General features: G+C 42.8%; 1 protein-coding gene across 8 annotated transcripts in view; it reads right to left on the bottom strand.

Annotated features, from left to right (window-relative positions):
- The window catches only part of LOC125319111 (heat shock transcription factor 2 binding protein), a 58,412-nt gene that overhangs the window by 20,366 nt on the left and 16,018 nt on the right, over positions 1 to 22,028 (bottom strand). For 4 of the 8 annotated variants that reach the window (XM_048290070.1, XM_048290061.1, XM_048290091.1 and 1 more), the window contains 3 exons: positions 21,268 to 21,385; positions 16,724 to 16,827; positions 6,829 to 7,544 (listed from right to left, as the gene is read on the bottom strand). In XM_048290070.1, coding sequence (XP_048146027.1) covers positions 7,336 to 7,544; positions 16,724 to 16,827; positions 21,268 to 21,385 — 431 coding nt within the window. In that variant the 3' untranslated portion in view covers positions 6,829 to 7,335. Of the gene's footprint in view, positions 1 to 6,828; positions 7,545 to 13,597; positions 13,696 to 13,726; positions 15,226 to 16,723; positions 16,828 to 21,267; positions 21,386 to 22,028 lie in introns of those variants that run through there. The other 4 variants (XM_048290113.1, XM_048290080.1, XM_048290135.1 and 1 more) reach the window with 4 other exon arrangements.

Below are 22,028 nucleotides of genomic sequence, written 5' to 3'. Positions count from 1 at the left end.
ATGCTTAGTTTGTGTGGTAATGTCTCCGGTTTTTGTGGTGGCATTATAGCAGTGCCTTAGTAACACTTTCCTGTCCTTCCCTCTGTTCTCCTCTTGTGCCACCTTTATCAGTGAGAAGGTTGCCAGTGGGTCAACCCTTGCCATAGACAGCCTGTACAGTAGAAGCTTCCTATCACTACAGAACACTCCATTACAATTAAAAATTAATGGCAAATGCACTCTCTCCCTCTCTCGCTCCTGAGCAATGTGTGTCATTGTGGGGACAAAAGCTTGTGGGATACCAAACGCTTTTCGTTAGAGGCTCTGTGGCAGCTCCCTCCTCAGTGCTCTCATGCTTGTCATCTGCCCTTGAAACCTGGCCTCTCCCTCGGCCACTGACAGCAGCACTATTGTTTCTAGCAGCTCAGCTTTTCAGCTGACTTCAGGATCCCCAGAGGCCATCCCTTTTTTTCTAACTGTGCTCCAGATTGCCATCAGTGCTCATGAAATTATTCCAGCACCGTTTGGCCCCTTGCCATTTACAGCCAAGAGGGCACCTCCTTTCCCTTGGCTTCCTTACCCAGGATCTGTCTGCTGCTGGCTGAGCTGCCTGGGCACTGGAGACACTGGCTGTGCCTGACAAGCAATCTCTAAAGGTTTCCGGGGCAGTGTTACACTCCGTCAGCATTGTTAGAGCTGAGCAGGATCATTGCTAGAGAGGCTTCCTGAAGGGGCTTCCTTACTGGAATGTGGGTGACTCACCGCACTCAGCCGCTCTTGTCTCAAAGAGATCACGCTCCTGCTGCACCAGGGCAGTGATGATGTTCGTGAAAATCCCTAGGAAAAAACAGCCGCTGCAATATAAAGGGGAGAGAGGGTGTTTGGGAAGAGCAGTGGCTATCGGTAGCTTCTTGCCGCTGAACGATTTCCGAGCGCACAGAGAGCGCTGTGTCCCTTTGCACCAGCCACGGGACGATGCATCCACTGCATTTCCCAAAATGCAGCTGCACCCAGCCGGGCCGTGCAGAATACAGTGACAGGAGCATGGGTGTTTCTGTGTGTGCCTGCAGGGGAGCCTGCAAGCCCTATGGAGAGTCTGCACATGCAAAGCAGAGGTAACCACCTGCCCACCCATGTTGTGGGTCCATTGTTACAGATCCCGTAGAAGTCCTGTTTTCCCTGCAAGTAGCTCTGCCGACACACTCCAGGGTCAGCAAGGGCTGCCAGGGGACCCACAGGGAGGCCAGCAGGAGAGCCTGCACTTGGGTTTACAGTGGCTGGCTGCCCTTCAGGTTGGCCACCAGGTTTGTTCTTTGGAAAAGGCATCCCACAAAATGCCATCACCACTTCCTGGCACAGGCAAGGCCCTGGTGCTTTTGGTCACCTCTCCGAAGTCAGGCAGCTCAGGACACATTCAGGACCATGTAGCCCAGTGCCCCCCAGCCTGAGCAGAAACATGCTGCCCCACTGCTGGGAGAAGAGCCTGGAGCACTGCTGAAACCCTGGGCATGTCTGCCCCCAACCTGGTCAATCCTGCCCCCAACCTGGCCAACCCTGCCCCCAGCAGCCTCAGAGACTTCACTCCCCCTCAGCAATGACTCCTGGCCCACTCTCAGGCAGCAGGCGCAGCCTGAGAATGGAGAAGATGGAGAGGGACTCTTTGTTGGGAACTGTAGTGATAGGACAAAGGGAAATGGGTACAAATTGAAAGAGAGGAAATTTAGGTTAGATATTAGGAAGCAATTCTTTACTGTGAGGTTGGGGAAGCCCCATCCCTGGCAGTGTTCAAAGCCAGATTGGGTAAGACCTTGAGCAACCTGGTCTAGTGGGAGGTGTCCCTGCCCATGCCAGGGGGGTTGGAACGAGATGATCTTTAAGGTCCCTTCCAACCCAAGCTATCTGGGATTCTGTGAAACTTATTCTGGACACTATGGATCCTGCTCAGGAGGAAGGTGTGCAGATCCAAGAACTGGGCCTTTTTTTCTGCAATTTTCCATTCTCTGTTTTGTGCTAGTACAGGGTGACTGCTGCACTTTATTTGACCCTGGTGGCAATACAGCTACAGAAGCAAGGAGGGATTTATCTCTGCAGAGAGCTTCAAGCAGTTCACTTGCTCTCTTAACACCCAACCCAATCCCCTGCCTCAAAGGAAGACTCAAACTTTCCATACAAGTTCAAAGCAAGACTCATGTGGCACAAAAGCCACTTAGGCAGCTCAGTCGGGGCTGACCTTCTCCATCCACCCCAGGTCACACAACCCCTTCCCCTCCTCAGCCCTTGCCCTCAGTGGTTGCTGCCTCTCCCACCTGCAGCCCAACAGCACAGACAAACACGTGCATTGGGAAGCACTGAGCAGCTGGAATTTGAAGTGCTTTCACTGCAGTCACACCCACAGTAAAAGTTATAGTTCCCATAAATGACATGTGCAACTATCATTTGGTCAAAGTCTTTTCAAGGTTTCCGACTGAGCAAGTTATAGGTTGTAAAGGTCATTGTAAAGCATTGGAGAAGTTTAAATCTCTACAACCTCGAGCTCGCTAATGACTTTTTATCAGCTGTAACTTGGAACTCACGTATTCAAGCAGCAAACAGCAGTTGCAAAAGTTCCTGCATACAAACCAGGAAAATTCCAAACAACACAGACATGGCCATACGCAGATGCAAATGAGATGCTATGAAGAGAAATGAAGGCGCAGCCATGCTTTGCATAGCTCATAACTTGTAGTACAAGCACTGGGCAGGGATAACAGAGCAAAGAGAGATTCCTTATTCCCCAGGAAAACTCCTGTCTCCTCACCTCCAGCATCCTCGCAGGACTGAAGGCAGTAGAGGAGATGAATCGTACAGTATTTGCAAGACTTGTAAAATCTTATCAATTCTGAAGTCCAATTTGTGCTAATCAGCACATATCAAAAGCGCAAATGATAACTCAAAGAAGCATGTAAGTGACTGGTGCCACCAGCTGAAATTGAATCATCTAAAAGTTCACTTGTGGCCACAAGACCAAATTGTCACATCTCCCATTCTTCCTCCCATTCTTCCTTAAAAGGAACTTACTTCCCTCTCTTAAGCAACCAGAACAGGATGATGTGCCTTGAACTCCAGTTCACTGCCATTCTCCTGAGTGCTGGGAATGGGCCAGTGTCCTCATGTAACCAAACACCACCTTCCCTCAGGACAGCTGCTTGCTGTTCCCACCCAAGCTCTCACAGTGCCCTTCAGAGATGCCAGGCCCCTCTTGCTGCCATGCCTGTCCCTCAGCACAGGGCACAGAGCCACCAGGGGCCTTGCTTTCCTCTACTGAGGTTTGCCAGTTTCTTTCCAGCCAGCTCGTGCTCCAGACCAAACACTGGCCTGAGATACCACACAAAGAACTGATGGGGCAGCACATTACACAGCTAAACTTCTTAAGCTGCACAAAGTAAGTTTTAGGGGATCCTCATTTATTTTTCATTTGCATCTAATTTACCACCAGCACCAACTATGAAGAGCCTAAGTATCTCCCTGGAGCATCAGCAAACAGGCATCATTCCAGGGCTCTGTACAGTGTATATAGAATGAAAGGAGCCAAGTTCACTTTTAATTGTGCAGCTGATACCGTGAACTTTCTTCTACAAGTTGTTAAAACAGATTTTTCATCTTTTGAGGCAGCTTAGCCTAAGAGTCAAATTTTACTTTCAGTTATATGGGTTTAAGTCTGGAGTAACTGATAATCTCAAAGCAACACCAAAATCACGTTTTCTCCTCCACTGAAACTCTGAGATTGTGTAACAGAGGAAATAGCAAAGCTGGAGTAACTCTGGACTTTGAACACAGCTACTGAAACTCGTGCTTTGACTGTGTGAGTCCCCTTTACTCCTGCAAGCTAACAATCCAGTTAATCAATTAAGTAATGCAGTTAATCAATTAAGTACTTCAGTTAATCAATTACTACAGAAGAATTCCAACTTTTCAACAGAATCCAGAAAAAGCAACACTCCAAGCCAGTGTTTTTTACAGCACAGGCTGAACTCTTGATTTTAAACCAATAAAGCCTCCTAATGGTCCAGAGTTTCAGAATGAAGCAAATTGAAGCAAAAAAAAGAACTGAGATTTACAATGCATCTGTTGACCAGTCTTTAACTGCAGCAGCTCCTTATGTCATACTGTGTCTTGTGTGCCAACCATTGTTCAACTTCATACATAAAGCTTTGGCACGCTCTGAGTTTTCAGAGTTTCTGTTATTCAGAGACTTTCTTTTACTCATAACCTGTCAAAAAAATATGTCTTTCAGGGGACAGGGGGACTCAAAGGAGATCCACAGTTACTTAATGGCCTAATTTCCAGTACTAACCACAAGCAGACAAATTAGGCCTTCAGACACTCGTCTCTTCCAACAGGGATCTCTCAAGCTTATCAACACACAAAATTATAAAATGCTGTCTGCAAACAGTAAGACAATCTGAAAGCTTGCTCATGTCTATTATTGCAAAATAGACACCAAAGGGTAGGATTCACCTCATCTAATTTCAGTCATCTAAATAGTTGGCATCTCGTCTCAACAAGTCACTGCAGCTTCCTCTACAGCCAATGGCATGAGATTCCCACCTATGTTAGGATGGAAAAAGGAACAGTAAAGAAGGCATTGATGCTGCTGATGAGGAAGAACAGATCAGTACTTTATGACAGATGCCAAAGTCTGGGAGAGTCCCACCATGGCGTGTCCAAGAGTATGCATGGGGTATAACAGACTCTTGTGTGGAAAGCTGAAGGCTTCACTCCACAGCACAAAGGTTCAACTAATTGTACACTGCCCTAGACCTGGAGAGGAGCAGGAGGGGCTGGTCCCTGGCTCCATCAAATGGGGGATTAGGGAAGGAAGGAACCTGAAAAACAGCAGAATGACCTAACAGCCCATCATGCAACCTGCAACTCCAAATGTCCATTTCATTTCACTACAACATTTAAGTATGAGACACCTTGAACATTTCTAACACTCTGGAACGTTAAAGGGTCAGGCTTATCCCTGGCTTCTGCCCACTCACCTTGCTTCAGCACCGTGTGACTGCACTGACACTTTTTTCCCCAAATCAAGAAGTATTATGAATTTGTTTTCCTGTGATAACAAGTTTCTCTCAAATGCTGTCTTCTTCTTTTCCATACACTCAATTAATTGTGAACACCTAGAAAAAGTACGCTAAGGGAAAATACACAGACTTTCTTAGAGAACTGTTTGACACAGGTTCTTCTCTGATGCTTCTGATACTTTTCTTCTCTAGTATTTTTAAATATACACTGTATTTCACAGATTAGATGATTTTTTTCTTATTTTTCAGTCTTGCATAATCAAACATTTTGTACAGAAAAAAGACTTTCTCAAGGTCAGTGGGTCATTGATGATTTGGCTCTGAAGAAACAGTCCTGGCAAGCTACACCTGAAAATAAAGTCATCTGGGAGACACTGAAAGAACCTACCATCAGATTTGAGCAGTTTGCTGGGGAAAACTGTATCTCAAATCACCTATTTGAGCATAGTTGACCATGCCAGTGGACACACAATTAAGATGAACAGTCCTGATTGTTTTGTTTCCCGATTTCACATGGAAATGAGGTGCAGTTGCACTGCCAGTCCCTCTCGTAAGGCTGAATTTGTCAGTGGCCCCTCACCACAGTTTACTGACCTGGCCATGAGCACCTGCGTCACCCCCAGCTCGTGCACACCACACTGACCCTTGGCTGGGAAGGGCAGGAAAGTTTTCAAGAAATATCTCAAATCCACAGGACATGAGGCTCCATCAGCTTTTCTGCTTGCAGAACTACTTTTTTCTTTTTCTGCTATTTACTGGCTTCCAAAGTTTGATGAAAGACCTTCGTGAGCAGGTAACAATTCAATGCGAAGTGGATGATGCCCTTCAGTGTTTCTCAAAATCAAACACTTTCATGAGTTGATATTCCAATTACCATTTTGATTCCTTCAGGATTAAACTCTAGGAGGATTAACTAGGATAGCAAGATAAGAAAACAAATCCAAAGAAAGTACACTTTACTGAAGATTTAAAGCCTTCCACAAGTCTGCACTTGGTAAGTTCAACGCAGTGTTGAATGAGACACAGCAGAACCCCATGCAACCCACCCATGTATGTGAGCTCTCTATCTTAATCTTCATTCTACAGCCCCAAACCAGACTGTTACCATCTGCAGCATCTGAGCCAAGTAATTTCAAGGTGATTTATTACATTTCTAACTCTGAACATCCATCATTCTGCAAACAGCCCAAAGGGAGATGCCCTATACCTTAAATTTCACGTTTTACAACCGTCTCCCTCCGCTCTCTGCCAATCATAATATTTAAATCCCATGAAGCTTACTTCATGTTTTCTGTAATTTGAAGTTCACGTTGTATTTTGTTAATACACTGAGTTCCCAGATGAGGTGCAATAACTTTAGTATGGAAAAAGGTGCTACCACAGCACTGCACTTCTCATTTGCTGCTCCCTTGAACAGCCTCACTTAACTGGCTCTGTTTCTGACATCACAGAAATGAATGCTATTTTTTTCTAAGAACATTATAGATTCTACCAATACCCAGCACTAAGTGTTTGTATTTACCCCTGAGGTGAGCACACTGTACTCAGAAGCTCTAACAAACCCCATGGTTGTGAGGGGATGTGATGCTGCTCACGACAGAGCAGCAGCTCATTTTAGCCTCTTCAGCACACAACTGGGTACCACGGACAACAGCAATTTATTTCCCCTCTCAGGGCTTTTCTAAAAACAACAGCCCAGTTTCTAGCATGCCTGGCAGCCACAGACCAGCTTGACTTGCAAATACAAATTGACTCTGAATACAATTTTTGAAAGCAGAATCCATTACATGCTACAGAATTTCAGTTTTATTACAATAGAGAGAGGTGAGAAATAACAACAATAAAACTGGAACTTGGGGTGCATTCTGACACAGAAGAGTTATAAAAGGCAACAAAGTTTTCCTCACAGTACAGTAATTCTTAAGGATGGATCAAAAGGATTATTTACCACTGCAGTGAACTGTTACCAATGAATGAGAATATTTTATTCCATCTAGACAGCAAATACACAACATAACCATGGACCATTTTGGAAACCCATTATCAATAAAATTCTGCTCAAAGAAATTAAGCCTGTCCCATCTCTACCAGATCACCCAAGGTTTTATTTGGGCAGCTAAAACCCAACACATTTTCCCAAGTACGATTTTAGTTGGGTTACCTAATTCCCAAAAAGGATTTTGTCCGAGGAACTTAGGCAGAGGTTTTTTTTCAGTCAAGCCCATCTCCAACAACTCTTGCAGCATAAAAAGATAGGAAAGACATATGCATTTGGTGTCGTAGAGCTCTTCTATGCTTCGTACTCAAATATTTTAAGATCCTCAAGTAGTTCTTTAGCGAGTGCCTGCAGCTCTGCATTGCGGCTCTGGGACAGGGCGACGATGCGCTGGAACGGCAGCGTCTCGCGCACCTCGGCGCCCGACCTGGCCAACACCTCTGGCTCCAGGAGCACCGACTGCAGGAGCCGCAGGACGTGGAGGCAAACCTCTGTGTCTGGGTCTAAAAGCAGGGAAGAAAAGCATCCAGTGCTTGTTAGAAGCCAGTCTGAACAGATCCACCAGGCAGACAGGGAATAATGGAAGTGTCGCAATTCCCAGATGCCCATTGCTGCCGGCTGGCTCCAGGAGGTACCTGAAAACCACATTTCTGTCCGCCCTCAGCAGCTTCTGCCCAGCAGTGTTTGTGAGGGAGAGATAACCAGGAACCTTTCTCTTGTTTTTCAGATGTTGAAACTGCTGTAAACCAGGGAATTTATCAACCTGACTTTATCCAGTCAGTGCCCAGGATGTACTGTTGGATGCAATCCAATTTAAGAGCAGAACAAACTGTATCCCATGATTATTCAGACTTAAAAAACAAACAGACTAACAAATCAACTCTGCAGTAGATCATCAGGCTTTTCTTTAATTTCTTTTTATAGGAGGCTTCAGATTTCTTCAAAGCTCAATAAAATATTAATCTTTATAAAACTTTCTAGCAACCATGTATCAACCTTCCAAGTGTTTAATTCTGCAGACATTGAAAGCACTGCTGCTCAGGAACGTGCCAGGGAAATGCAGCAAAGACCTTTGACTGACTTAAGCCAGGAAGACACGTAATAACTCCACTGCTAAGAACACAGGATGCATTTTTAATTACTGAAACATTTAGGAGCATTACATTTTAATCATTTGCAACGGCCCATTTGCATTTAGTGGTTTACTGCTTTATCAAAAGCATGTGGTAGAAAGACTTCCCCTATTCTGCATATTCCAAATGAAAACATCTAATATATTTTTATAGCTGAAGCAGTTATTTGTCCCACGTGCCATGCATTTTTAATGTGTTTTTCATTAGCATACCTAGTCTTCAGCAAGCTTTTGATAAAGGGTTGTGCAGAAAGGTTGAGAAAATTAATTCAGATCACTTGGAGCACAAAAGCACCAGAGAGACCAAAATCTCACTGAAGGAGCATAAAACCAGTGCAGTGATGAACCAGAGTGCACTGAGGTTGGAGGAAGCATTTGGTGGGGCTGAGGCAAGTTCTTACCATTCCTGGCTTATTTCACACATAACACTGGCGACTTGAAAAAGGACTGAGGAGAATTATTCATTAAAGCATAAGGGTTGAAAGCACCCAGGGGGACAGAGAACAGGATGTGATGGACAGTGAAGAAGACTCTGGTTTCAGAATGAAACTCACTGCTGAGATGGGGATTTTTAAGTAATTCCCAACAGCACAGGGCTGAAGGGCAATTTTAAAGATTGTAACATCTGCTCTACACCCAAAAGCCAGGCACTCTCTCTTTTCCTCCATTTTCCATCATAAATGGAAATAATCAAGTGTTAACCTGTTAAGAAAGGAGTTCTACTTTCTCCTGGAAAACCAGCAGAGTGAGGTATAATCTGAGGACGCAGGTATTGTCCAAACCCAAAAAGTAATGTACATTTTCTCCTTTTCTGTGCCCTGAGAATCCTAGCTGTTGGGCATGCTGGACAATTTTACACATATCAGATCAATAAAAACCCAGTGATTAGTGCTGCATACCCATGGCACAGTCACTCCTATTGCTGACACCCAGGCTGAAGGCTCTAAGCTGTCTCTTTCCATCATCATCTCCAGCAGTACCTGCAGGTGCAACTTTCTGAGTGATGAGCATTTGTAACTCATGGGGAAATGCTGCAGCTCAGCCTCACAGAGAGCAAGACTTCATATGCAATTTCCTGGCCAGCAACATTTCAGTGAATCCTTTTAAGAAAACCTGGGTGCAAATTTTGGTTTTCAGATTTATTCTGACCTAATCAAAATATGAATAAAAGCCTTGAATTCGTCCTCCTTTGCCTTCATTTTTTGCCTGTATGTCTTCCACATTGTGTGGTTTTTAATGCATATTTTTTTGCCAGATATAATTTTCAAACTCTGCACACATCACCTCCCCCTTTTTCTGTACTTTGTATTATTCTACATTTATTCATTAGAAATAAAAGCCACAAACTACAGCTCAAAGAGGTAAGAAGAAAGAAGCTTTGGGGGAGCAAAATCTATGTAGTTCATTTACAATCTTCCTCTGTGTGACATTATTCCTCCATGAAATAAAGCCACTAATACTTGTAATGGCTTGCAGTACTGCTGGGAAGCTTCATATATGTAAGATGAAAAGAGCTTTGTTATTAATACTGTTACGGGAATCAATGTTAGTATTATCTGCATGTGTTTAAAGGCTGTAGAAATTAAAGAATCGATCAGGGAAGAAGCCTTAGCAGGGGAGCCAAGAAAATGAGGATCTGTAGGAGATCAGGAAATGATTTCCAGCTTGACAAACAAGAACGTTTTCCAGTAAGAGCAGAGAGGTTCTAGGAAGAATCTCCAGCAGCAGCCAGAGAAGCTCAACAGCTTGAGTCACTCAAATGAAGAACAGATTAGGCACGTGGGCATCCAGCAAAGGAAGGAAATGATCCTGCACCAGAAGATGACTTAATACACATTTAACCTCAGATTGCCATTGTTTTGAATGTATTCTGAGATGTTCTGAGTTAAATAAGTACATATGCCTTAAAATACACTCCCTTAGGATTACATGTGGTTTTGAGAATATTACTTATTGAAGATAATCATGTTCCCTAAGAGGATTTAAAAAAAATACCAGAGAAATCTTTCTCTTGTCTCCAACATCATTAGGGACGTTTTCTAAAAACCCTGTCTACAAAGCACTCAGAGAAATGTAAGGAATCTTCATTATTCAGCATTATATTTATGTCAACAGCTTCCAGATTTAGTCATTTCTACACTAGCTGAGTAACATTTTGTTTGTACAAGATTGAAAAAATCCTTTTTAGCTGTAATCAAATCACTGCATCACATCCTCCCAACCAGCAGCACGCACATCTCCAACTACAATTTCAAAATTATCACCATTATTTCTGGAGAAGAGGGGGAGAAATCAAGCTGCTTGCCTCAGCCAGGATCACAGGCGTAGCCCAAACCTACCACCATCATAAGGTGCTGATGTAATTTTACCAAGGTGTTGAAACTGCTGGAGTTTGCTGACGTCCTGCAAGCTGCCAGCTCAGTTTGATGTCAATGGCTTTCAGTCACTGACAAAAGGCAGCTGATAACGTGGATGGATTTTAGTCACATCTGTCATTAGCACCAAGCTCTCACATGAACTGTCCCCTACAGCAGTGTTTAGGTAATTGCATTACATCAGCACTGAACAGCTTATCCACAATTGGCTCTGAGTTGTGTGAACTCAATTTACACGTGGCCACGCCATCCCCTGTCCACCTGAATGCAACATTTATTGCCAGCACACTGTTTACAGCTGTGCCTGTGTACAAGAACACAGAAGTTCACAAGGCCAAGTGCAAGGTCCTGCACACGGGTTGGGACAATTCCAAGCACAAGAACAGGCTGGGGAATGAAGTGATTGAGAGCTGCCCTGAGGAGAAGGACTCATGGGTGTTCGTGGGTGAGAGGCTGGATATGAGCTGGCCACGTGCACTGGCAGCCCAGAAAGCCAAACATGTCCTGGGCTGCATCCAAAGCACCATGGGGCAGCAGGTGAGGGAGGATTCTGCCCCTCTGCCCTGCTCAGGTGAGACCCCACCTGCAGAGCTGCATGCAGCCCTGGAGCTCACAATATAAGGAGGACATGGATCTGTTGGAGTGAGTCCAGAGGAGGGACATAAAGGTGAACAGAGGCTGGGGCACCTCTGCTATGGAGACAGGCTGAGAGAGCTGGAGCTGTTCAGCCTGGAGCAGAGAAGGCTTTGGAGAGACTTTAGAGCCTCTTAAACTGCCTAAAGGAGCTACAAGAGAGCTGGACAGGGACTTGGTACAAGGGAATGTGGTGACAGGACAAGGGGCAGTGGCTTTAAACTGAAAGAGGGGAGGAGGTTAGATTAAATATTAGGAAGAAATTCCTCATTATGTGTGTGAGAAGTTGCCCAGAGAAGCTGTGAATGCCCTGTCCCTGGAATTGTTCAAGTTCAGGATGGATGGAGTTCTGAGCAACCTGGCATAGCGGAAGGGTATCCCTGCTCACAACAGGGGTGTTGGAACAAGATGCTCTTTAAGATCCCTTCCAATTCAAACCATTCTATGACTTTACAATTTCAAAAGCTTCCTACCACTGCTGTAGGTACCATTCAATTAAATTCCTGTCTGATTCCAGCAGGAAGTAGCTATCTACCACTCAGCCTTTCCTTTTAATGAGCCTGTCAGACTATCTGTGTTCACAGCATATTTAACAGAGACAGCTATGGCCACAGCTTCCCCTGTGCAAGATCCCTTTGCATTGCCAGTGCTGGCAGGGCTGAAGCAGCATCTGCAGCAGGAGAGTTTTCCAGACATTTCTATATTGTTGATAGGTCTGAAGAGAAAAGAAATGTTGCAGTAAAGATGCACTGAGGGGAAGGAGCAGAGAGAACACCAGGGCAGAAAAAAAGACTGAGCTTTGCTGCTGCCATTCTTACAGACACAAATGCACTTTCTGCAAAATTTTTGCCCCAGCTCCTGTGTTACAGCTGGGTTACCTTCACTCTCCTCCCTGGCTGGGTGGCTGCTCTCACATGGAATTCAGCTAAGGAGAATTCCCCACTCTCCTACAGACACATTTGTCATGCTTTTACCAGGGAAATCCTTGAGAGAGACTCCCAGGATCCATACTGAAGCAGCAATTCAGTCCCAATTTCCCTGCCAGGGGCTGCAAGTGAACAGGAGTTTGCAGAGAGGCCACTCTGCAGCTGCTGGGTAACACTGTGCTCCTCCCAGAACATCAGTCTGCATGAGCTGTTAGGCAGGGCAATGACCTTGTCAAGAAGCTCCTGCTCAGATGGCAAGGACAGCCTAGAGCTCCACCCAGGCAAGCAGCTGAGTATGGAAAAGTATGAGTATGGGAAAGTGTGAGTATGGAAAAGGGCAAACATTCCACAAGACTTGCCCTGGCCACTCTTCCAGCCTCCCAGATAACTGAGGCTCAGGGGACTCTGCGTCAGAGCTGACATCCCTGCATTTACCAAAATGGATGTGGTCTCAAAGGGCAATCCTCTTCTTAAGATTAATGTCATCATCTGAAGAACAGCATGAAGATGAGTCAGGGCAGGTTTAGGCTGGATATCAGAAGGTTTTCCATAAAGAGGGTGGCTGGGCACTAGAGTAAGCTCCACAGGGAAGCTGTCACAGCCCCAAGCCTGCCAGAATTCAAGGAGCCTTTGGACAATATTCTCAGGCACATGGTGGGATTCTTGAGATGTTTTGTGGGGTCAGGAGTTGGACTCAATGATCCTGACGGGTCCCTTCCAACACAGAATATTCTATGGTTCTATGACAAGAGGATGAAATTGTTGAGCACTTGAAAGACTGGTAACTGAGGTTTTGATTTATGAGCCAAAATTTGTTTTAATACAGACATCCATTTATAAATATGATGGTTCTGTTTGTCCAGATGTTTTTTAAAATAACATGCTGCCATGCAAATAACCTGAAATTTCAAAAGCTCTCACAGCCATAAAAAATTCAGATGGAAGAGCAAAGCATTAGAAACCTTCAGAGTTAGTCATGAAAAGCAAATATTGAGGGTGCAGGCAGCAAAGTGAGAATGGGCTTCATGCAAGCATTTCTAATAGAGACAATAATTTGTAAAGAATTTGGATAAATAAGGTTGGATTTCCAACTGGAAACTGTGGGTTCCAATGGAACTGTGGTGGAGGAAACTGAAGGGCAAGATCTAAAATTAGTCCTCCTCCTCTTTTTGTGTTTTGTTTAATTAAGTACCTGGAGCAATTTCCCAGCTATGGACAAGAAATGTCACTGACTTCGTGTCTCTGCATTCCATGCTTTCTCAAGTATCCAAAGAAAGCAATTTTTTAAACTGCATTCAAAGAAAAGGAAAGAGGGGAAAACCAAAATAAAGATACACAATAATAAAAAACCCCCAACCAACCAAAAAACTCCACCCAAACAGAGAAAGTAAAGAAGACCCTAGACTCCTTTTCTCCAGCACTCATTTGCTGGCGGATGTTCTGCATGATCAAAAACGAAAAACATTTAATTTAGTCTTTATTATTAATACCTGAGCTAACTGTTACTTCTTATTCTTCAAGAGATCCTTGTCAGAGAAATGTTCCAATCCACTCCTTTGGCAGTTACAGAATGGAAGTCTTACTGCATCTTGAGATGGAAAACACCAGAAAAAAAATACTGACAAATCTCAGGTGGATTTCTACACAGTATGATATAGGCTTCTTTTTCTGTGGCTGAGGACAGGGGTTCTTTAAATCTGAAAGTTATCTGAAACCCTCAGCCAGCACACCAACACAGGGACAGCAGCTGATGGAGGAAACTAAAGCTGCCTATTTTGTCCAAGATAGGAACAGCTGCTCTGCAAACAAATGGTGCTCCACAAGAGGAGAACTCTATTGATCCCACAGGCTGCTCCACGGACAGAAATCTGAGTCATCATTCATGCTGGCACCAGGCTGGGAAGGTGTAGGCAGGCACAGCTGATACCTACACAGAGGATTCAGTGATCAGTGTTGGTTATTGAAGGGTGTCCATCTTTTAGGCAGTTTTAAAAAGGCAGGAAAAAAAAAGGAAGAAAAAGACAGCCCACTTGATAAAGTGCTAAAACTAGAGATATGCATTATCTTCAAAAATTCTGTCAAACATTTGGTTTTCTCCTATGATCAGTACAGCCTCCAGCAGAAAGAGGTACTAAGAATTCTTGTTAGGGAACATGAAGCCACACCAGCTCATCCAAGTTTCCCAAAGACAACAGGACAGTTTGCTGTTAACATTCTTACTCCACTAGGAACCTTCATTAGATTTTTTCCCTTCTTTCTCTTCCAATCCATGTATTCAACATCAAGGCACATTTCTATCTCTTCAAAAATGCTGTGAGACAACTTGAATGAAATCCCTCTTTGCTTTAGATACAACAAAGGAAAATAAAGACAATCGAGTCAATTATTTGCTCTCTTCACTTAACGGGAAGGACATTCTTCTTCAAGGGACAAAAATGGGCAGAAACTGAGAACTCAGAGAAGGAATTTGAGGGATTTATCAGCTGCATACAAGGCAGTGGAGAAAGATGGGCCTGATGCATATAGGCTGAGGTCACGGACACTTGTAGATTGGCAATGGAAAAGTAAACAGGGTAATTCTCTGAAAATGAAAAAAAAATCAGAGGCTGATTTCTGGGGCTTCTCTTAGTGGGAATGGTGATAAAAGCATACAAAACTGGAAAGCTGAGTCATGTCATAAGCCTTAATCAAAAGAGGCTTTGAAGAAGCTTCCAGCAGGCAGGAAGCACGTACAGGATACTCTGCCAGCACAGGGTAGTGCTCTACTCTCCTGCATGGAAATAACAAGACCTTATGCTGTAGCAGCTCCACGTGTTTATGAGCTGAATCTTGGCTAGCAGAACCTGAAGGTGCTGGTCAGGGAAACAGGAGAGGAGCAAGAGTGGGCGGAAGCTGCTGAATTTTACAACTACAGACATTTAGAAATAGATTAAATGTTGAGAAAACTATGGAGATCTCACACAAAATGATGGGAACAAGATGAGGTCTTGGATCTAACCTCTCATCTGATATCCAAACCAGTCAGTGCTCTCTCTTGACAGTAAGCAGATTTCCTCCAAAGTCGGGGATCTGAACCTGCAGAAGTGCTTTATCTGAGAATCTTCCACCCTTGCTGTAACTGGAGAAGTTTATTATCCAAAAAGTCAAGGAATTAGCCATGATCATCCTTCTTTCTACAACCCAGCCATAAACAATTAGCACTTCCAAATTGCAGAGTAGCCTTTCCATTAGTAGCTTAATTAATCATAAATGTTTTCCATTTCATCCTCTTACTTGATCTTTTTCAGACAACAGACTGCATCAAATGATTATCTTTTTTATCACAACAATTGGAAGGGAACATTTGGGAACCCACAGTTAGACAGGATACTAAGAGGGTGTTTTGGGTTGGTATTTTTTGCTAGAACAGCTTATGTATATATTAGCCAACATAAAGTAAAAGGAAAACCTGGACTAAGACATGTTAAATTTCAAAGCACAGCTGAACAAAGGACCAAGTATTTAATGGTCTCTGAGGATCACATTTTTCTCAAAATATATTAAAAACCTTTATAGAAATGGTGTTTTCCCTTACAAGGATTACTTAATTTCCTGAGACCTCGGAAGAGCAAGCCTGTGACATTCCACAGCAGGAAATTATTTGATGAAAAGCATGAGCAGCTACATTTTCTGTAAAATAGTTAAGGGAACCATGAGCTATACAAATAGCTTTCAGTTTACCAACCCTAACCAAAGCTTTTTTCAAAAATTCAGTATCAAAGTAATTTCTGGAAAAAGCAGATGCAATCTCTCTCATTTCAGCTGCTGTTAGTATTTTCCAGTTGTACTTTAGCAGGGGTTTAGCAGCACAGAGGGATAATTAACCTCCCCAGTCCTATCTGCACACCAAAATCTCCTCATAAATCTTGAGAAAGCCCAGGCAGAGCAGTGTCACAGCTCTGTCCCCCTGCTGTCCCTCACGAGCTGTGCACACAGCTGCCAGCCCAGTCCAACGCACACTGGAACGTCAATCCCCGCTGGCTCCTGCACAGCGATTTGAAGCCTCCCAAAGAGCAGAGCCTTGATGTCACTCATGTACCTGACAGTGACAACACAAGTCCTTGACATCCTTGGAGTCCTGCACTGGCCAAAGGCACAGCTGGGAATAGTCCTCCAGCCCTGGCAGCCCAAATCCTATTAGAGCACAAGGCCTCTCTTCAGAAAGGGCCACTTTTGCAATGGGTCAGTGTAGTTACAGACTTGGCTTCTCTCCCACAAACTCCTCTGTTAAATGGTAGTGAAATGGTATGTAGTTTCCCCTTAAAGTTTATTTTAAAGTTGGTATGGGAAGACACAGGTGGCTTTTTTTTAAACGACTCCATCAAATTTCTCCACTCCCAATTCTTAAATCTACCACCCTTAAATTTTACATTAATGAAATATTACATACAGTGCCAAAAGTTTTGTGGGAAAGGCACATCTTTTCCCTCCAGCTATGTGCCCTTTTTGTTTACTTCTATTCTGTCAAAAGCTAATCAGGTTACAGATAAAAACTTCTGGTTTGTTACTTGCAACACCTATTGCAAATCTACAAAGCCCTGAAAGTCATGATTTACAAGGTTCTTAGAGGAACTTACCATTCAACAGCCACCAAAGCAGGGGAATAAAACCTGGACTTTCACTGATGTACTTCAAGCCTTTCAGGTTGATACTCACATTGTAAAGTGACATTAGCATTAGCCTAGAATTCAAAGAAAGAAGATGTGATGGCCTTTGATTTCTTTGCATGCTTCAGCATCTTTTGCCATGTGTCAAGCAGGTACCGGTGCAGAACCCTGTGCTACTAATTTATATTTTAGTAAAAGAGACGAATCTCAAATTATATATAAGCAATGTTGTGCAACCCTTTGTTTCTACTGTTGAATCACATATTCTAAACACATGAAAAAATACCCCATGCAAGAGTAGGAAGGTCTCAGGGAGGGGAATGTTCTCTGTCCTGGAGCCACCTTGGCTACTGCTCTCTCATGCCTGAGATAAACCTGCATGTCACTGCACTGCCACCATGTCCAAACGAAAGGGAAATGATTCTATTCCAAATGGACTTCACACCTCACATCCAGTTCTCAAACAAGGTCTCATGGCTTAAGCTCCTATGCCACCAGCAGACTTCTGGACATTCTGTGGACACCTTCAGAAAGCAGAAAAGGCAGTGACCCACGGCACACTAAACTGAGCTGTAAGAGGTGTCATTTATGTGCCCTGAGTTTGATCACCTTGGTTAAGCAGTAGAAAGATGGAAGAGCAGATTTATTAAATCTACTGCACCAGTGGCCACTGCCAAGCAGGGAGGGGTGCTCTGGATCTGAAATTTCAGCTGGTAGAGCACACACACCGCTTTTCATCCAGCCCCTGCAGCTCTGGGCTTCCAGAACAAGCCCTGACAAAAGAGCACAGCACTACCTATAATCAGCCAGAATGGAAATAATCAATAAACCATCATCTTATAATGGCAATGTTAACATTTCTTGAGCATGTCTTTCACCCTTAATCTGTTTGACATTTGCAGTTAGAAATAAAGTGACGTAAAAAGGCACTGCTGTGTTTGTATTTTTATTTCACTTGTTTCTTTGTGCAGACAAAAGGGACTGGTGGTGGTGATCCAAGAAAGTGCTGAGGTTTTTGGAGTGCTGGAACACCCCACAAGCCAATGCAGTGGGATATGAATATGTAACAGAATATTTAATTAAACACACTCATCTAGGTACAACAGAGAAACATTTCCAGGCTCTTTACAACCACCTTCACCTCCAGGACCTGTAAATTTTAGTAAACATTTTTTGCAATAATAATTGCAAAAGTGCTCATTGAAACAAACCTGACAAAAATGATTAGTGGATAAACAATACTTTCTGGTGTTTTTTTTTGTTTTGTTTTTTTTTTTTTTTTTAATGTGGAGTGAGTCTTAATTATGCATTTCATAATCTTCCTACTTAGACAAGCCAAATTTAATTAACATCTTGTACTACTGTATCTGTCAATGCTTTCTTTTAAACCTGGAACTAAATGCACAGCTAAAGCCCCTTCCCGTCTTGTTAATACATGGGATTAGTATATAAAATGTACTATTATGTACTAATCTGTCTCTTTACTGGCTACTTTCAACTGCTACAAAAGCAAAGTTGAATATTCTTAACCATTTAATTATGGCTACAAACAATTACATAAATGTTTATTGACTGTGTTACAATTACAAATGTTGAACAAACCCTACATCAATGAGAAAAATAACTAGTCTTTCACATCTGCAACTTCAGAAAGGCAAGGACACCCCTGAGATTTCAGTCCCAGCACTCACATTGATGCCTGGGATCTATTTACTCCATATTCACAGACTACAGTGGATATCACAGCAGTTTTGGAGTAAGTGACAGCTTCTCCCTGTATTTTTTTATTTATATATTCATCCAAATAAAACACAGGATTGCTAGAACTAGGAAACAGAACTCCCCTCTTCATCAGCTTACTTTGATGCTGCTGTGTGTAAAATTAGACTCACAGTTTCCCCTGATTTTTCACACAGAAATAAAAAATATTTTTGAAAATAATAGTTAGAAAATAATTGTAAAATCTCAAAGCTAAGCAAAAGACAACCATAGCATTTAAAATTATAAGCCAAATTTTTTTCTTCAACTGATTGGATTATAAATTGATATCCTCCCATGAAACACCATGGTTATGCTTTAAGAAAAACACGTTGCATTTCCAGAATAATGAACAGACATTTTCATCTGAGAGGTATAGTTTTAAAAACGTATCTGTCTGTATGGATATGTATATAAATGTATGTGTAAACACTATTTATGATGACTCCAGAGTCCATCCTCATGTAACTTTGAAATTGCACTAGAATTTATGACAACCTTCATATCCTTGTCTCACAGCTGTCTTTCATTTTGTCCTGGCTTATGTTCCCTATGGGAGGAGAAAAGGGAGTTCTTTTGACACATCTGCTTATGAAAATGCTGATTAAGGTTAACCAGCAGCTAAAAAACCTTACATGCAAAGAACAACTTAAAAACAAATCAACCAACCCCCCAGACCCTTCTTTGCTGGGCTGGGAGACTGTAAAACTCCCCAAAAGGACAAGAATAAAATCTAGTGTTAGTTAGTAACAGGTTTTTAGAACTGAGCAGTGACAAGACAAATACAGAGCTCATTAAAAAAAGGATTTTTTTTTTTTTTTGATTATGGACATGAAAGACAAACACAGGGAATCATTTTGCACTAAAACATTTGAGCAAATTAGGCTCTCCCATTCTATGACAAGGCCATGAAGAAATGTCCTTTCTGGCATTTGCTCTAATGTCAGAATACAGCAATTTTTGTTACCCAATGGCAAGTGCCAGAGTAAGGAAAAAAAAAAGTTGATTCTGTGGGATATCAGAAAATACCATCACAGCACTGCATTCAAGCTATTGTAACACATGCTTAATATTTCTCACTTATCAACTACATTGAGCAACCTCTTTTCCAAGCTTCCCTCCATTTGTTAGCCCAGAAGTTCACACCTGTTGAATTCCTTGCCACCTCATGGGATTGTTCTATGTATATTTTACCAGCAGTGCTGCATGGCAGTCAAGTTTACATCACCACAGGCAATTCCTCTGCAAAGCAGGCAGATTTTGAAGCATAAATACAAGCAACCCAAAATATCAATTCAAAAGAAAGGCCCTCAAATCAAATTACATTAATACAATATGAAATTATCAAAACCAGTTTATCTGGACCCATAGACACATATCCATTTGAAATTCAGTGTGTGTGTGCAGGAGTATCTTCCTCCTCTCAAAGTCCTCTTTTTTTTTTCCTATTTACCAATTCTGAAACAGTATGGATCCTCTTTTAAGGGTTGTTTTTTGGCTTTGGTTGGTTGGTTGGTTTGGTTTTTTTATACACAGGAAGTCACAAATTTCCTTTCTTAAACTGAGATTCTCATAGAATTCTTTCAGTTGGGATGTTATCAAAAAAATCCCTTCTGTTGACCTTCAAGCCCAACACTCAGGAGTAAATAACTGATCTCAAATCAGTTATTAATCAAGCCACTATCTACAGCACAGGTTGTTCAGCTTTCCCCTCATCAGCCAACAGGTAAAGGCAAACACCTTCAGAGGGCAACTTGCTCCCCCTCACATGAGCAATCACCTGACAGCACCATCTCCTCCCAGTGACTGTGGGAAGGAGCCCAGTCAGTCAGCAAATGCTTGACATCCCCCTCTTTGACAGCTGGGGTTAGGCAAGATAAAACCTCTCCCAAGTGAAGACCGAGCCTGATTTCAAGACTATCACATCCAACCTGCCTAAATGTGTGCCTGGACGTGATCAAGTTACTGTGGCTGACAGGGCTGCTGTTTGTCAGCTGAGCTGTGACAGCTGCCTGGGGTATGAATTGCTTGTGTATTTAGGAAAAAACCACGACAGTGGCTCAAACCATCCTCATGAACAAGTGAACCAGGTGTACAGGACCAGCGCCCACAGTTCAGCAGATGAGCCATTCGTTAAGCCACAGTAATTTGTTCAGTCAAGGCCATACATCCTCAGCTTACAAGGTCTTGGAGGAAAAGGCAAAGACAGTTGTTTATTTAATCTCTCCATCAGCTGAAAAGCAGTTCTGCAGTATCTGAACTGCGCAACAGGGCCTTGCCTTTAAAGCTGTTTTGCAAGGTCACTTTACAGGCATTGCCTCTTACAGACTGAAGTGTTTGGTGAGTCTTTTTCAGTTGAAATCAAAAATTATTTCATTTTTGCTCCATAACTCACTTTCTTCACTAAGCACATGTGACATTTTACACTTCATATTAGAAGGGAATAAATATGAGTCCACATTTCCCACATCCTCTCTGTTGCAAAACTTGACCTCACACCTTCCTTATTTCTCACTCAACTCACGACCCCCTCCCAAGGTAGATGAGAGCACCCCTGCTCACCTTTACAATATTACAATGCTTAAGAGACTTCCAAAGAGACACAAAACCTGGATAAAGCTGCAAGGAATGCTACTGAGAAAACAACTTTCTCTCCAGGAAGGGAATAATGGGAGAGTGGGAAAACTACTGTCATCACTTGAGCTGCACTGCAAGATAATGCATTTCATTTGAAAGGGAAAAAAAAGTCAACATACACTTTAAATTTGTTGCAGAGTCCTGGCTTCATGTCTCCCAGGAGATGCATCATTGTGTCCAGTAATTCCTGACTGGAACTGACCAGGAATTCACGGCCACACGCCAGCGCAGCCACGTCTGTGGGAGAGCATAAAACATCACCAAAAATCATGTTTCAAACAAAAGTTTTTGCTAATTATCAGGACCACTAAAAAGATATGTCAGCTGTAAAGGATGAACTGTGGCATTTATGTAAACTTCAGACTACATTCACCTACATAGCAAATACTGAACAGCAAACACTGGTCGAACTCCTTCATACTTCTGCTTTGGCAACCAAAGAATTTATTCAGAATGCCCAGTGTCCCAATAGCAACACAGTAAATTATGAAACAAAAGGCTGCATTCATCCACAGGTAAAGTGTGACTGAAACAAGGCTGATCATTATAGGTTCCACTTTAAAGAAACAGGATTCCAGAGTTTTACAACCACTCAATTCAATACACCTGGCACACTACACAACCAAAATTCTTGTCAACATCTACTCAAACTCTCTTTTCCTACCTGTCTGCAAGTGTGGCATTATTCAAGCACAAACCAAAAGACCAAATTATTTCCAAAGGCTACTACTCCAGAGCAGACTTTCCTTTATTATTTTCCCTTACACCTGCCCCATAGTAACAGCGGCATAATGCATCACATATTGATTTTATTACACTCTTTGATGACACACCAACAGCTAAAAACCCCATTTTCAGAAAAGCTGTTCATTCAAGATTC

The sequence above is a fragment of the Corvus hawaiiensis genome, chromosome 2, assembly GCF_020740725.1.
Source record: "Corvus hawaiiensis isolate bCorHaw1 chromosome 2, bCorHaw1.pri.cur, whole genome shotgun sequence".
Classification (NCBI taxonomy): domain Eukaryota; kingdom Metazoa; phylum Chordata; class Aves; order Passeriformes; family Corvidae; genus Corvus; species Corvus hawaiiensis.
Note: the sequence above shows the minus strand (reverse complement) of the source record. Positions and strands in the feature narration are given on the sequence as shown.